The 13134-nt window shown below is 54.5% G+C and overlaps 1 protein-coding gene across 16 annotated transcripts; it reads left to right on the top strand.

Moving 5' to 3' along the window:
• Positions 1–462: 462 nt before the first annotated feature.
• ACAP1 (ArfGAP with coiled-coil, ankyrin repeat and PH domains 1) lies at positions 463–12516 on the top strand. 16 transcript variants are annotated; one of them, XR_014079201.1, is made up of 24 exons: positions 463–722; positions 1255–1312; positions 4812–4931; positions 5102–5155; positions 5246–5304; positions 5534–5717; positions 5849–5893; positions 5991–6086; positions 6198–6272; positions 6365–6474; positions 6972–7196; positions 7935–7986; positions 8072–8172; positions 8459–8582; positions 8673–8884; positions 9480–9549; positions 9672–9766; positions 9866–10038; positions 10614–10786; positions 11323–11432; positions 11516–11626; positions 11836–11868; positions 11963–12012; positions 12324–12516. XR_014079201.1 is itself a non-coding variant. In XM_081578700.1 (24 exons), exons 3-24 carry the CDS (start codon positions 3705–3707, stop codon positions 12422–12424), a joined length of 2436 nt encoding a protein of 811 aa, XP_081434826.1. In that variant the 5' UTR covers positions 463–722; positions 1255–1312; positions 3681–3704; the 3' UTR covers positions 12425–12516. The 16 variants fall into 16 exon arrangements, 13 of the variants coding, with proteins under 13 accessions (XP_081434826.1, XP_081434825.1, XP_081434834.1 ...); XM_081578700.1 differs by lacking the exon at positions 11836–11868 and adding an exon at positions 3681–3800; XR_014079202.1 differs by lacking the exon at positions 6972–7196.
• Positions 12517–13134: the final 618 nt, after the last annotated feature.

The following is a 13134-nucleotide window of genomic DNA, read 5'->3' as shown; positions in this document are numbered from 1 at the left end:
GCTCCCAGGCTGATCCTGAGCTGTCGTTGCGGGGGGCGGGGGGGCGGGCAGAGATGAAAGTTCCCATGCAGGAAACCACAGGCAGAGCAGAGCAAAAAGCTTGGCATAGCCAGGGGGACTGGACTCAACAGGCACCCAGGAGCCCAGGAAGACCCACCTGTAGTGGGCTGACAATGACTGGTGTGATTCAACCACACACTTACCAGTATCGTCTTTAATTCTTAAAGCCACCCTGGAGGTAGGAGTTATCATCCCCATCTTTCAGATGAGGAAACTGAGGAGGCTTGCCTAGGGTCAGGCAATCAGGATTTGAACCTGTAACGCAACCACTGAAAGAGAACAAAGCGGAGAGAGACCAGGGCCCTAGGAAGGTGACTGCAGATAGTCTCCGAGGGCGGGGCTGTGGCTTCTCTGATCTCAGGCCCTTCTCCACCCCCAGGCCCCGCCTCCACCCCTCCCAGCACTGCCTGGAAGTGAGGGGTGAGAGCTCCTCCTAGGACACCCCTTGCACCTAGGGAAAGAATCCTGTCCCCTACCCCCAGGCTCTACCCAAGGGAGGACTCTCCCCTCCTCCCTCATCAGCACGTCCCCAGGCGAGGGGAGTGCCTGTACTTGCAGCTCCACCCTCCAGGCCCGAGGGCCCACTGGCCCCGGAGCGGTCTAGCTGAGATGACGGTCAAGCTGGATTTTGAGGAGTGTCTTAAGGACTCACCCCGCTTCCGGTAAGTGTGCACAGGTGTCCAGGGGCAGAGATGGGGAGGTCCGACACTCCCTAACACACACAACCTTCCCCATGTCGGACGGAGGATGTCTTTCCAGGGCGTAGGTCTCAAAGGGGCAAAATCCAGCTTAGAGGTCAAAGCGTACCTCTGGTATCAAATCCTGTGCTCTGATGCTTGCCACCCTCTGCCAGTGTGGAGGGGGTCCCTCCAGCCTCTCTCAACCCCAGAGCTGGCACTCCCTCCTCCCTGTCTTTGGGACCCCTCCCCTCCCCCAGCACCTGCCCTGGGCGGTTAGCAACTTCCTGCCCTCGCCACATCCACCCTCTTTCTACCTTCCTGCTCTGGCCTGGGCCTTAGTAGCTCCCACACTGTGCAGAGTGAGCGAGCCAGAGGGGGTGGGTGGGAAGTTCTTAACCCATCAGCTTTTTCTGTTTGTACCCTCGGCCCCCTAACCCCAACCCCTGACCCTGCCGACTGGACAGACCAGATAGGCCCAAGCTCTGTCCCCGTGACCCTGTCCCTCCTTTCCCAGAGCCTCTGTTGAGCTGGTGGAAGCCGAAGTGTCAGAATTGGAGACCCGGCTGGAAAAGGTGATCCGGATGTGGAGGGGTGACCCGGGGTGGGAGTGAGACAAGAGGGGTAGGGCCAGGGAGAAAAGCAGAGACCAACTATGAGTTCTGGAGATTACTGAATGTTAACCAGGTTGGGTAGATACTGGGGGCTACAGAGAAACCAAAAGGTGGTTCTGTATCCTTAAGGAGCTTGGAATCTTGGAAAACAAGACTCACCTGTGAACTTACTTGATCTCAGTTCTGAAGACCTGCGTTATGCGGGACCCTGAGCTCCCAGAAGTTTCTGCCCTCAGGGGGCTCTCAGACTGTGGGCAACAAATCAGTAAAACACTGACACGATGCAGTCAGGCCTTCCTGGCTACTCTTTACAAAAGCAGCTCACATCCCCCTTATTTGGCTTTTTTCCCCCCTCTACAGAGCATATATCTCAGCTATGTTATGTGTTTATTTGCTGTACTGGTTTTCTATTGTATAACAAATGATTACACATTCCGTGACTTCAAATAGTGCACAGGTATTAGCATAGTTGTGGGTCAGCACAGTTTAACTGTGCTCTGCTCTGCTCAGAGCAGAGTTCCAGTCCTTGCTGTTGTGGGATTGAGGCCCTCATCTCCCAGAGGCCACCCACAATTCCCTGGCCTGGGGCCCTGTCCATAGGCAGTTTATTTCGTAGCAGCTTGCTTCTTCTTCAGGACCAGTAGTAGGCTTTCCCTAGTGTGTGCTGGCAGGATGCCATCAGTTTATGTCAGAATGTGATCACGGGGTGAATCCATCACCTCTGGCATTTGGGGGCGCTATCCTATCACCCTTGCCATGTGGTGTGCTGATGAGAAGCATAATCCTCACCCATGCTCAGGGAGTGAGGATTATGCAAAGATGGGAGTCACAGGGGTTACCTTAGCCTGTGTCTGTTCCACTTGTCAAGTTTGTTTCTTCTCTACTTTTCCCTACTGGATTGGAAGCATCATGAGTGACTTTTACATTTCCCCCTCTGCCCCCCCCACCCCCAGTCCCCAGGGCCTTTGCCATGACCTGAAAGTTAGTAGGTAACCAACTAATAGATACCTTTATTAACAAAATAGATACATTTAAATTGGTATATAGCTGATTTACAATGTTGTGTTAGTTTCTGCTATACAGAAAAGTGATTCAGTTGTACACTTGAATATATACATACATTTTTAAGTTAAACTCTTTATTTGTAACTAATTGCAGATCACAAGAAGTTGCAAAAATAGGACAGAGAGGCACAGGTACCCATCTCCCAGCTTCCCCCAATGGTAGCATCTTCCATAACTGTAGTCCACTGCTCAAACCAGGAAATTGCTTCTGGCATGATACAGTAAGCGGTCTAAAGACTTCACTTGGATTTTATGTGCTTTGCATATATGCTTTTTTTTTTTTATTTCATTTATTTATGTAGCTGTGCTGTGTCTTAGTTGCTGCACATGGGATCTTTAGTTGCAGCATGTGGGACCCAGTTTCTGACCAGGAATGGAACCCTGGAACCCAGGCCCCCTAACACTGAGAGGATGGAGGGTTAGCCACTGGACGCCCCCAGGGAAATCCCTGAATATACTCTTAAAAAAAAAATCTTTGTGTATAATTCAGTGGCACTTTATCACATGTATAGATTCTTATAACCAGCATCACACTGAAGATACAAAACTCCTGTCACCACAAAGAAACTCTTTTGAGCCATTTTTTTGTAATGGTACCCTCCCTCCCCACCCCCTTCCTTATCCATGACAACCACTTATCTCTTTGCTATCTCTAGACTTGTCATTTCTAGGTTATCTAGGTGGAATCATACAGTATGTGACCTTTCAAGACTGGCCTTTTTTTTTCCCTCTCAAAATAATGTCTTTAGGTTTATTCAAGTTGTGGCCTATCAGTAGTTATCAGCAGTTCATTAATAGTTGATGAGTAGCCCATGCCTTTTGCATCGCTGAGCACGTGCTATTGTATGGATGTACCAGTTTGTCACTAGTTCAGTCTTCTGAAAGTTCCTTATTCAACTATTTGGGCAGGCGGGGTGAATAAGGGAAAAACTGGACACTCAGTCGCCCAGTGGAATTGTGATCCTCTGGGTCCTTGTCCCTTATTACGGACACCCAAGGGTGACATCTGATAAAATTTGATCGTGCTCTGTTTCCTGACCGTTACTGACCCTGCCAGCCATCTTCAAGTCAAGCTATTAGTTCCCCAAAGCCTTCAGAAGCCTAAAAAAGTGTTTTTCAGTTCAACAAAAGTTCTGTGAGCAAACATCTGTAGCTCACGTTTTCTGAGCCCCCTGCTACCCAAGATTTCCTCATAGAACTGCCCTGGTGGTCTCTAGTTCCCCAGGCTAAACTGACGGGCTCCATCAACACTTGCCCCTTCCCAGATACAGTGACTCAGACTGGAACCAATGATGTCATCTCCAGGAGCCATGCAGTTCCTGCAGGTGAAAAGAGCCAGGGACCAGAAAACCAAGCTCTGGCTTCTGAGTCTGTCACCTCAAGGAGTGAGTTGGGAGGGAAACCATCTTCAGGCCACTCCTACTGCCACAGGGGCCTCCCAGAGACCCTCCTCAGGCCAATCACTTGTCCTTTATTTATCAAGCCTCCTAGGCAGGTGGAATGAACTGGGAGATTGGGATTGACATACATATTTAAACTATTAACACCGTGTATAAAATAGATAATTCATGAGAACTTACTGCATAGCTCAGGGAACTCTATTCTGTGCTCTTTGATGCCCTAAATGGGAAGGAAATCTAAAAAAGAGGGGATTTATGTATATAAATGGCTGATTCACTTCGCTGTACAGCAGAAACAAACACAGCATTGTAAAGCAACTATACTCCAATAATTTTTTTTTTTTTTAAAGCCTCTTTATTTGTAATTTAGGGCCAGACAGAATGGGCCCTAAGAGCACCATCTCTGCCCTGACCCTATGGCCTGGGTGACTGATTACCATTTATGAGGGAATGCTCACTAAGCACAGAATGGACACTTCCAGACAGTAAATACTGTATAGTTGTTTTTTTTTTTTGCAAGACATGTGGTATCTTAATTCCCCAACCAGAGATCATACCCAGGTGCTTGGCAGTGAGAGCTCAGAGTCCTAACTACTGGACAGCCATGGTATCCCTCATTACTATAGAATTTAATAGTGAGCAGGTAGAGTTCAGGTTTCACCCTGAGAGCCAGACAGTACATGAGGATGGCATTTCTGGGGAACTCTGGATCCAAGCAGATGTCACAGGGCAGGAGAGATGTCTGGGAGGTGAAACCAACACTGGCTCCGCTGTCAGACTGGGAGGAATTTTGATCCAGGCCCAGAGGAGTGGGAGCAAAGAAACCAAGATGAGAAAGCAGCTTGTGTGTATTGGAAACCAGACTGGGCTGCAGAGAAGTATAGGTGGGGGAGGGAGGGGCACGGCCCTGGGAAAGGGGAGACAAGTCAGACAGGAGAGCAAGAGCACTGGGTATTGGTGGCACCGGCATGACTCCCTGTTGCTCTTGTTTCCCAGCTCCTCAAACTAGGGAATGGCCTCCTGGAAAGTGGGCGGCACTACCTTGCTGCCAGCCGGGCCTTCATCGTGGGCATTTGTGATCTCGCCCACCTGGGACCACCAGAGCCCATGATGGCGGTATGTGAAGGGTCCAGACCAGGCTGTGGTGGGGTCTGGGATGTGGAGAGACCCTGGGGAAGACGAGGGGAGGGTCGGTCTGGGGTCTGCTGGTCCCAGGTCAGAGGTCTAGGGATGGGAGGACCCGTCCACCCGTGTCTGGTACTCTCTCTCTGCAACTTCTTGCCTAGGAGTGTCTGGACAAATTCACTCAGAGCCTGAGCCACAAGCTGGACAGCCATGCTGTAAGTGAGGGGTGGTGGGTGTGGGGCTGGTGGGGGGAACAAGGAAGTCTGTGGTCCTGACACCCACCTGCCAACTTCTGCTTCCCTCAGGAGCTCCTTGACGCCACCCAGCACACACTGCAGCGGCAAATTCAGACCTTGGTCAAGGAGTGAGTTGGGAGGGAAACCAGTTTTCTGGCCTCTCCCACTGCCATGGGGGCCTCCCTGAATAAAGGAGTTGTGAGATTGGAGGCTTCTGGTGGCCTGATCATTATCCCCTATCTCAAGGATCCCCTCAAAGTCCTGAGTGTGAATGCAAGGCTGTGAATGAACCTTAGGGGTTTCTTTGCTGGGGTCGGTGGGTGTATGGGTAATTCTGTGTTATTCCTGCACCTCCAGAGGTCTCCGGAGCTTCCGAGAGGCTGGCCGGGATTTCTGGCGGGGGGCCGAAAGCCTGGAGGCTGCTCTTAGCCACAATGCAGAGGTTCCCAGGCGCCGGGCCCAGGAGGCAGAAGAGGCTGGAGCTGCTTTGAAGGTTGCTCGAGCCGGGTACCGGGGCCGGGCCCTGGACTATGCCCTGCAGGTGCCTGCCCCTACCTGTCCTCCTGGGGTGCCAGGGCCTCAATCACCTTGAGGCTGGAGAGTCACTGGTGTGCAGTGGGAGGGGTGGGGTCTGTGTCTTCAAGACTGACCTGAGATCTTTTGGGCTCTCAGATCAATGTGATTGAGGACAAGAGGAAGTTTGACATCATGGAGTTTGTGAGTTGGGGTGGGGGTGGGGGTGGGGAGGAGCCTGCTGATAGCAGGAGGGATGAGGGAAAGAGAGGGGTCTGCCCCCTGCCCACCTTGTCCCCAGGTTCTGCGTTTGGTGGAGGCCCAGGCTACCCATTTCCAGCAGGGCCATGAGGAGCTGAGCCGGCTGGCCCAGTATCGCAAGGAGCTGGGTGGCCAGGTAGAGCCCTAGGGAGCAGGGAGGTGGAGAAGGGAGGGAAGGGGCTCTGAGACGACTCTCCTGGCCTGTGGGTGAGGCTGGGGCCATCTGAGATACCCCTCCTGTGCTCAGTTACACCAGCTGGTCCTGAATTCAGCCCGCGAGAAGAGGGACATGGAACAGAGACATGTGCTGCTAAAACAGAAGGTGAGGACTAGGGGCGCAGACAGGAGGCGGACGGCCCTGGGGCCTTGGTCTCTGCTCACTTCAGTTGCTCTTTGACACTTTTGTGCCCCCAGGAGCTGGGTGGGGAAGAGCCAGAGCCAAGCCTAAGGGAGGGGCCTGGTGGCTTGGTCATGGAAGGACATCTCTTCAAAAGGGCCAGCAATGCATTTAAGACCTGGAGCAGGTGAGGAGTGAACATCCCAATTGGTCAAAACCATCGTTTTTTTGTTTTTTTTTTTTGAGTGGTTATAGTGTGTTAAATGGGGCTTCCCAGGTGGCTCAGTGGGTAAAGAATCTGCCTGCAGTAGAGGAGACCTGGGTTCAATCCCTGGGTTGGGAAGATCCCCCTGAGGAGGGCATGACAACCCAGTCCAGTATTCTTGCCTGGAGAATCCCATGGACAGAGGAGCCTGGTGGGCTATAGTCCATAGGGTCGCAAAGAGTTGGACATGACTGAAGCAACTGAGCATGCACACATGCACACACCGTGTATTAAATACAGCCAGGAAAAACAGACAGACACCCTCCCCCCCACTTCCTTCAGAGACTTTACATTCCATCAGCAAAGACAGACAGTGATATGGTAATTAAGTAAATTATATGTTATCTTAGAAGGTAAGAATGCTGCTGCTGCTGCTGCTAAGTCACTTCTGTCATGTTCGACTCTGTGCGACCCCATAGACGGCAGCCCACCAGGCTCCTCCGTCCCTGGAATTCTCCAGGCAAGAATACTGGAGTGGGTTGCCATTTCCTTCTCCAATACATGAAAGTGAAAAGTGAAAGTGAAGTCGCTCAGTCGTGTCTGACTCTTCGCGACCCCATGGGCTGCAGCCTACCAGGCTCCTCCGTCCATGGGGTTTCCCAGGCAAGAGTACTGGAGTGGGGTGCCATTGCCTTCTCTGGAAGGTAAGAATACCATAGGCAAAAAACAACAAAGAAGCAATGTGGACACAGCTAGGAAGGAGCTGTGGCTTTGAGTAGGGTGGTCAGTCTAGGCCTTGTGGAAAGGTGACTGCTGAGTGAGGACTGGAAGGATATGTAGGGGGAGAATGTTCTAGGCGGAGGAGCCCTCCCAAGGCCTTGAGGAACCTAGAAGGTTCAAGAAACAGAGGGGAGGGCCTGGGTGTGGACAGAGGGAGGGAGGAGGAAGTGGTAGAAGATGCAGGTGGAGCTAACGGGGTGTGAATCATGACGGCCTTGTTGGCTGTGCTCTGAGGGAAGTGGGGTGCCATGGGAGGGTGTGGAGCAGGGTGGTGACCTGCTCTGACATGACCCCTTCCCCTTCCAGGGCCACGGCCAGCCCCTGAGGGATCTTTGTGCAAATTAAGAAACGGAGCCCCTTCTCCAAGATACTTATATTTGCCAAAACGTTGTAGTAATGGACTTATTTTATTAGACAAAGCATTTTTACTGCCATCTGCTGGAAACGTGTCTTTGTGAATCTATCACATCTGGGTTGCTTGAGATGTGATCAGCACCCCTCACATATCCCCGGCTGCCCCTCCTCTGTAACATCTACTGGGATGGGCAGCCCCGGTCTCTCTCTTCTCAGTAAGATTCTATGAAGCTGAGAGCACCACCTCCCTCCTGTCCTTCTCCTGAGCCATACCCCCACATCATTAACGCTATTTCCACCTCTTCCAGACGCTGGTTCACTATCCAGAGCAACCAACTGGTCTATCAGAAGAGGTACAAGGTGAGTAGGCTCTGTCTTGGGTGCTGGGCCCCAGGAGGACTCAGCCCTGCTGTGGCTGCCTGGACATCTGCCCTCCCCCCGCCAGGACCCTGTGACCGTGGTGGTGGATGACCTTCGTCTCTGCACTGTGAAGCTCTGTCCTGACTCAGAAAGACGGTTCTGCTTTGAGGTCGTGTCCCCCAGCAAGTGAGTACAGTGCCCAGGGGTGACAGCCTGTGTGTCTCAATCTTACTGGCTGGCAAGGGTCTTGGAAGCCCCTCTTGCTGCCCCAGATGTTAACCCTTTGGTGCTTGACTGGGGGGTAGAGTATAGAGCAAAGGGGCATATCTAGAAGGGTATTACCAATTGGTGCAGAGGTATTTCTATATGACTGGTACCAGCTGCACACTCGCTGAATGTCAGCCTGCCCATCCTCCCACTTGGCTCCTCAAACCTCAGACCCCTCCCTGCTCTCCATTCCCCTCTGGTCCAGGTCCTGCCTCCTGCAGGCTGACTCAGAGCGCCTCATGCAGCTGTGGGTCAGTGCCGTGCAGAGCAGCATTGCCACAGCCTTCAGCCAGGCTCGCCTTGATGACAGCCCCCGGGGTCTAGGCCAGGTACCTTAACTGGCGGTGCAGGGTTGGGCTGCCCGGCGAGCTAGGATATCCCTTCCCTTGGAGCCACTCTTTCTTCCTCTGTCCCACCAGGGCTCAGGACACCTGGCCATAAGCCCCGCTGCCACCCTGGGCCCTGGCGGGTTGACCAGGGGAAGGGAGCCTGGTGGAGTGGGGCACGTGGCGGCCCAGGTGCAGAGCGTGGACGGCAATGCCCAGTGCTGTGACTGCCGGGAGCCCGCCCCTGAGTGGGCCAGCATCAACCTTGGCGTCACCCTCTGCATTCAGTGCTCTGGCATTCACAGGTCTCTCCCCCACAGGTCCCAAGCATGGGCCCCTGCTCCTCCTGGGTTGGGGGAGGGAGACTTGCCTGGGTTTCCTCTCACACTCTGCCTGTTACCCGGACACAGGCCTGGGCTGAGCCTGTGGAGCACAAGGTGGACCCAGGTGGGCCCAGCCCCCCGGTGTCCTGGTCTGGCCAGGGTAGGGGGACACCCAGGGGAGTTGATCGGCTTGTCTGGAGGAGGTATGGGGTCAGGATTGCTGAGGGTAGGGGAGCAGATGAAAAGCAGAGAAAGATGTTGTCAGGCCTTAGCAGGTCTATATAGCACTCGGGGGGTGGGGGTGGGGGAAGGGGAGTGGCATGGGAAGAGTTGTCCAGGCCAGAATGCCTGGAGAGAGGGGAGGTGGCTGGAGAGGATGAGGAGAAGGGAGGAGAGGGAATGGTGAACAGGTGGAATCCTGCCCCATCCAGATCAAGGCCACATGGCCCCGGCTGCCCTCTGCCTCCTGGCCCAGCGCCCCTGCATGGGCCCCCCACGTGGGACCTTGCCCCTAAGTCTTTTCAGGAGCAACAGCTGCCCCCACAGAGGGCCTGACATATCCCTCCTTGCTCTCCAGGAGCCTTGGAGTTCATTTCTCCAAAGTCCGGTCTCTGACCCTTGACTCATGGGAGCCAGAACTCGTGAAGGTGACTTGGGGTGCTGTGAGTGTGTGGGGGTAGGGTAAGGGCAGGGCTGCAGAGCCCCGAGGGCTCAGACACTCACCCACACCCTACCTGTCTGTCTCTACTTCCTCCTGGGCCGCCTGCAGCTCATGTGTGAGCTGGGAAATGTCGTCATAAACCAGATCTATGAAGCCCGTGTGGAGGCCATGGCTGTGAAGAAGCCAGGACCCAGCTGCTCCCGGTGAGGCTGGGGCTACTCTCCATGTGGGGAGGGAGGGAGGAGGGACCAGGATGAGAGGAGGGAAGCCTGTCTCCTTCCCCTGCAACGCTCCCCCGCCAGGCAAGAGAAGGAGGCCTGGATTCATGCTAAATACGTGGAGAAGAAGTTCCTGACCAAGCTTCCTGAGATTCGAGGGCGAAGAGGTGGCCGAGGGCCCCCCAGGGGGCACCCTCCTGTGCCTCCAAAGCCGGGGCTTATCAGGCCCAAGCCAGGGAGCTTCAGATCCAAGCCAGGTATATGGTTGGTTGGGCATCTGTGAGTGCCTGCTGTGGACTCAGCACAGTGCCAAGCCCAGTGGGGAGGCACAGAGTCCCGGGTCCAGGTCTTTCCCTTGAGAATGTTCGGGGGGCCAGACCATACCAGACCATACCACTCTTATAAGGCAAGAGTTCCGGGGATTAAAGTGAAGGATGGGAAGGACCATGGGGCTGGGAGGAAGCAGGAAGGGCTGTGTGAGGGTGCCAACAGCATGAGATGAATCAGGAGAATGAGTGAGGGTCTCTAGAGGCCTGTGGATGAAGGTGAGAGCTTGGCTGGAAGAGAGGGAATCAAGAGAGCTGAGGTTGACTATCAGCTCACCCCCAACATTCCCGCCAGTTGAGGTGGTCAGACAGGAAGAGGTGAAAGATGTGTCTTTTCCATATGCCTAGGGACCCGCTCATATCCACTCACACCCTCTGTCACCTCCCACCACAATTCCTGGTCTTGGAGTCCTCCCCACAATTGAGAAGTGACCTATCCCGTCACAGTGTCAGGGGTCTGTGCTGGGGATTTTCTTCCCAGATTCATAGCTGGTTCCCCCTCACAGAGCCCCCCTCTGAGGACCTGGAGAACCTGCACCCCGGGGCCCTGCTCTTTCGAGCTGCTGGGCACCCTCCATCCCTTCCCACCATGGCTGATGCCCTTGCTCATGGAGCCGATGTCAACTGGGTCAACGGGGGTCAGGAGAATGCCACACCGCTGATCCAGGCCACAGCTGCTGTGAGAGTCTTGGTGACCTCCCTACAACACCTTTAGTCTCCTCCTCTCTTCCCTTTCCTGACCTTGGTCCCAGCTCTTAACCCTCTCCTCAACCCCTAGGGAGTGATAACCAGTACAGCCTGATTGCTAAAAGGGTGAGATTTGGAGGCAGAGAAACCTGGGTTTGGATCCAGACCTTCACCACTTACAGCTGTGAACTTCCTTGTGCCTCAGTTTCCTCATCTGTAAAATAGGGATAACATGCCTCATTAGGTTGTACTATGGATGTAATACATGTAAAGAGCCAGCGCACAGGGACTTCCCTGATGGTCCAGTGGTTAAGCTTCCGTGCTTCCAAGGCAGGGGCTGCAGTTTCAATCACTTATTGGAGAACAGATCCCACGTGTCTGGTGGTGCGGCCAATAAATAAAGCTTAAAAAAAAAAAAAAAAGCAGAGCCTGCCATCCCATACCACTGAACTGACCCGACTCCAAAATATCTTTTAATTTGTCTCTAATTTGCCACGTTCTCTCCCCATTCTCTATTTCTCTATGCAGAATTCTCTTCTGGCCTGTGAGTTTCTCCTCCAGAACGGGGCAAACGTGAACCAGGTGGACAACCAAGGCCGGGGCCCGCTCCACCACGCGACCATTCTTGGCCACACGGGGTAGGGACGACAGGGATGGTGGCCTCTGGGAGGAAGGCTCCAGACGGGGTAAGGGGCCGGCTGAACTTGGCTCTCTTGTCCAGGCTGGCCTGCCTGTTTCTGAAACGGGGGGCCGATCTGGGAGTTCGAGACTCTGAAGGCAGAGACCCCCTGACCATCGCCGTGGAAACAGCCAACGCTGACATCGTTACTCTGTGAGGATGCCTGGGGAGGCGGGGCTCACGCCAGACCCTAGCTTGCCAGGCGGGGCCTGGGGAGGGGCGGGGCCGGCTCCTGGACCAGGCTGAGAAAGGCTGCTCCAGGTGTTGACTGAGGCGTGGAGTAGGAAGCTGGAAGGACAGAATAAACTCACCTTCCTTGGTGGATTTATTCTGAGAGAGGCATCATTCATCAACGTTGTCAGGCATCTTTAAAGTACTAGACCCTGGGGAAACAGGTGAATGAAACAACCCAGCTCAAAGGATGGGACGGTGGGGGTGGGGGTGGGGTGAGGAGAATGTCATTCATTCCTTAATTCTCTCCCCCTTCAGGCTACGATTGGCAAAAATGAGGGAGGCCGACGCGGCCCAGGGCCAGGCTGGTAAAGTACACCTCCCCTCCGCTCTGCACAACATTGTAACTGTGGGCTTCTGGCCCCTGGTGACCTGTCCCCAACCCCCAATCAATGTAATTCATTGATTAATTATATTATTTATTCAACAAATATGTATTGGGCGCATCCTACGCTCCAGGTCCTTGAAACAAAGCAAAGAGTAGGCGAGGGCGCTGCTCTGACAGCACAGACATCTCCTCCACCCACGTTGGAAGCGCGTGCTCTTACCAGGCCGGGCTGTCCCTATTGTGCTATTTGTGCTAGAACCCAGCCTCTCAGCCCTTTCTCCCTCCCCTCAGGAGACGAGACATATCTTGACATCTTCCGTGATTTCTCCCTCATGGCATCCGACGACCCGGAGAAGCTGAGCCGGCGTAGTCATGACCTCCACACGCTTTGATCCCAGGCCTTCAAGGGCTCGCACCCCAATCCCTTCCCTCCCCCTGCCCCGCCTGCCCTTTCCATTAAAGCCTTTGTGCTTTGCTCTTCAAAGTTCATTTATTGGCCACCCACTTCCGGCTGAGATATAGGGCACTGCGACTCCTGGGGTACAGGAGCGATTGGGAGTTTTCGAACTGGAGTCACTGGAGGGGCAACTCCTGGGAGTGAAGTGGGAGCTCTGGCCTCGAGGGCGGGCTCAGGCGACGTGGCCAGACCCGTCCGGCCAGGCAGAGGCCGCTTGCGTGGCGTGGGTTGGGTCTAGCCTTGGCGGGGGTGGGTGGGGGGGCGCGGCTGGCATCCGGCAGGGATGGCGAGGCTGGCTCAGGCCACCCCGGCCGGAGGCATCCCTGGAATGTGGATGCTCAGCACTCGCCCCCTCGAGAATTCCCCGCGGGAGCGACAGAAAAAGAATTGGTCCCCAACCCCTGACTCCCGGCCCTCAGTTTCTTGAGCGGCGGGATAGGAGATGCCGGTGTCCACTGAATTGCAGACGTGAGGTCGGGCACGCCTGGGGGCCCGTGGGACCGTCGCGGGTACATCCGGAAAGACGTGCCTGAATCACCCTCCGGACTCCACCCCCGTTAGCGTGCGCTGGTCCAGCCTGTCCGCCCCGTCTCTCTGGTTCGCCACTGGGCTTCCACCACCGCCCTGGCGGTGCTCCGCCGGCAG

Source organism: Giraffa tippelskirchi, chromosome 3 (genome assembly GCF_054371585.1).
Source record: "Giraffa tippelskirchi isolate mGirTip1 chromosome 3, T2T-mGirTip1v1.2.pri, whole genome shotgun sequence".
Lineage (NCBI taxonomy): Eukaryota > Metazoa > Chordata > Mammalia > Artiodactyla > Giraffidae > Giraffa > Giraffa tippelskirchi.
This window is presented reverse-complemented; position numbering and strand designations above follow the sequence as displayed.

Excerpts from the sequence above, each read along its gene's own strand:
- ACAP1 (XM_081578699.1), top strand. The coding sequence starts at position 670 with ATGACGGTCAAGCTGGATTTTGAGGAGTGTCTTAAGGACTCACCCCGC. Across the intron at positions 5,305-5,533 it reads ATTCAGACCTTGGTCAAGGA|AGGTCTCCGGAGCTTCCGAG; the intron begins GTGAGTTGGGAG and ends CTGCACCTCCAG. Across the intron at positions 5,894-5,990 it reads AGTTTGACATCATGGAGTTT|GTTCTGCGTTTGGTGGAGGC; the intron begins GTGAGTTGGGGT and ends CCTTGTCCCCAG.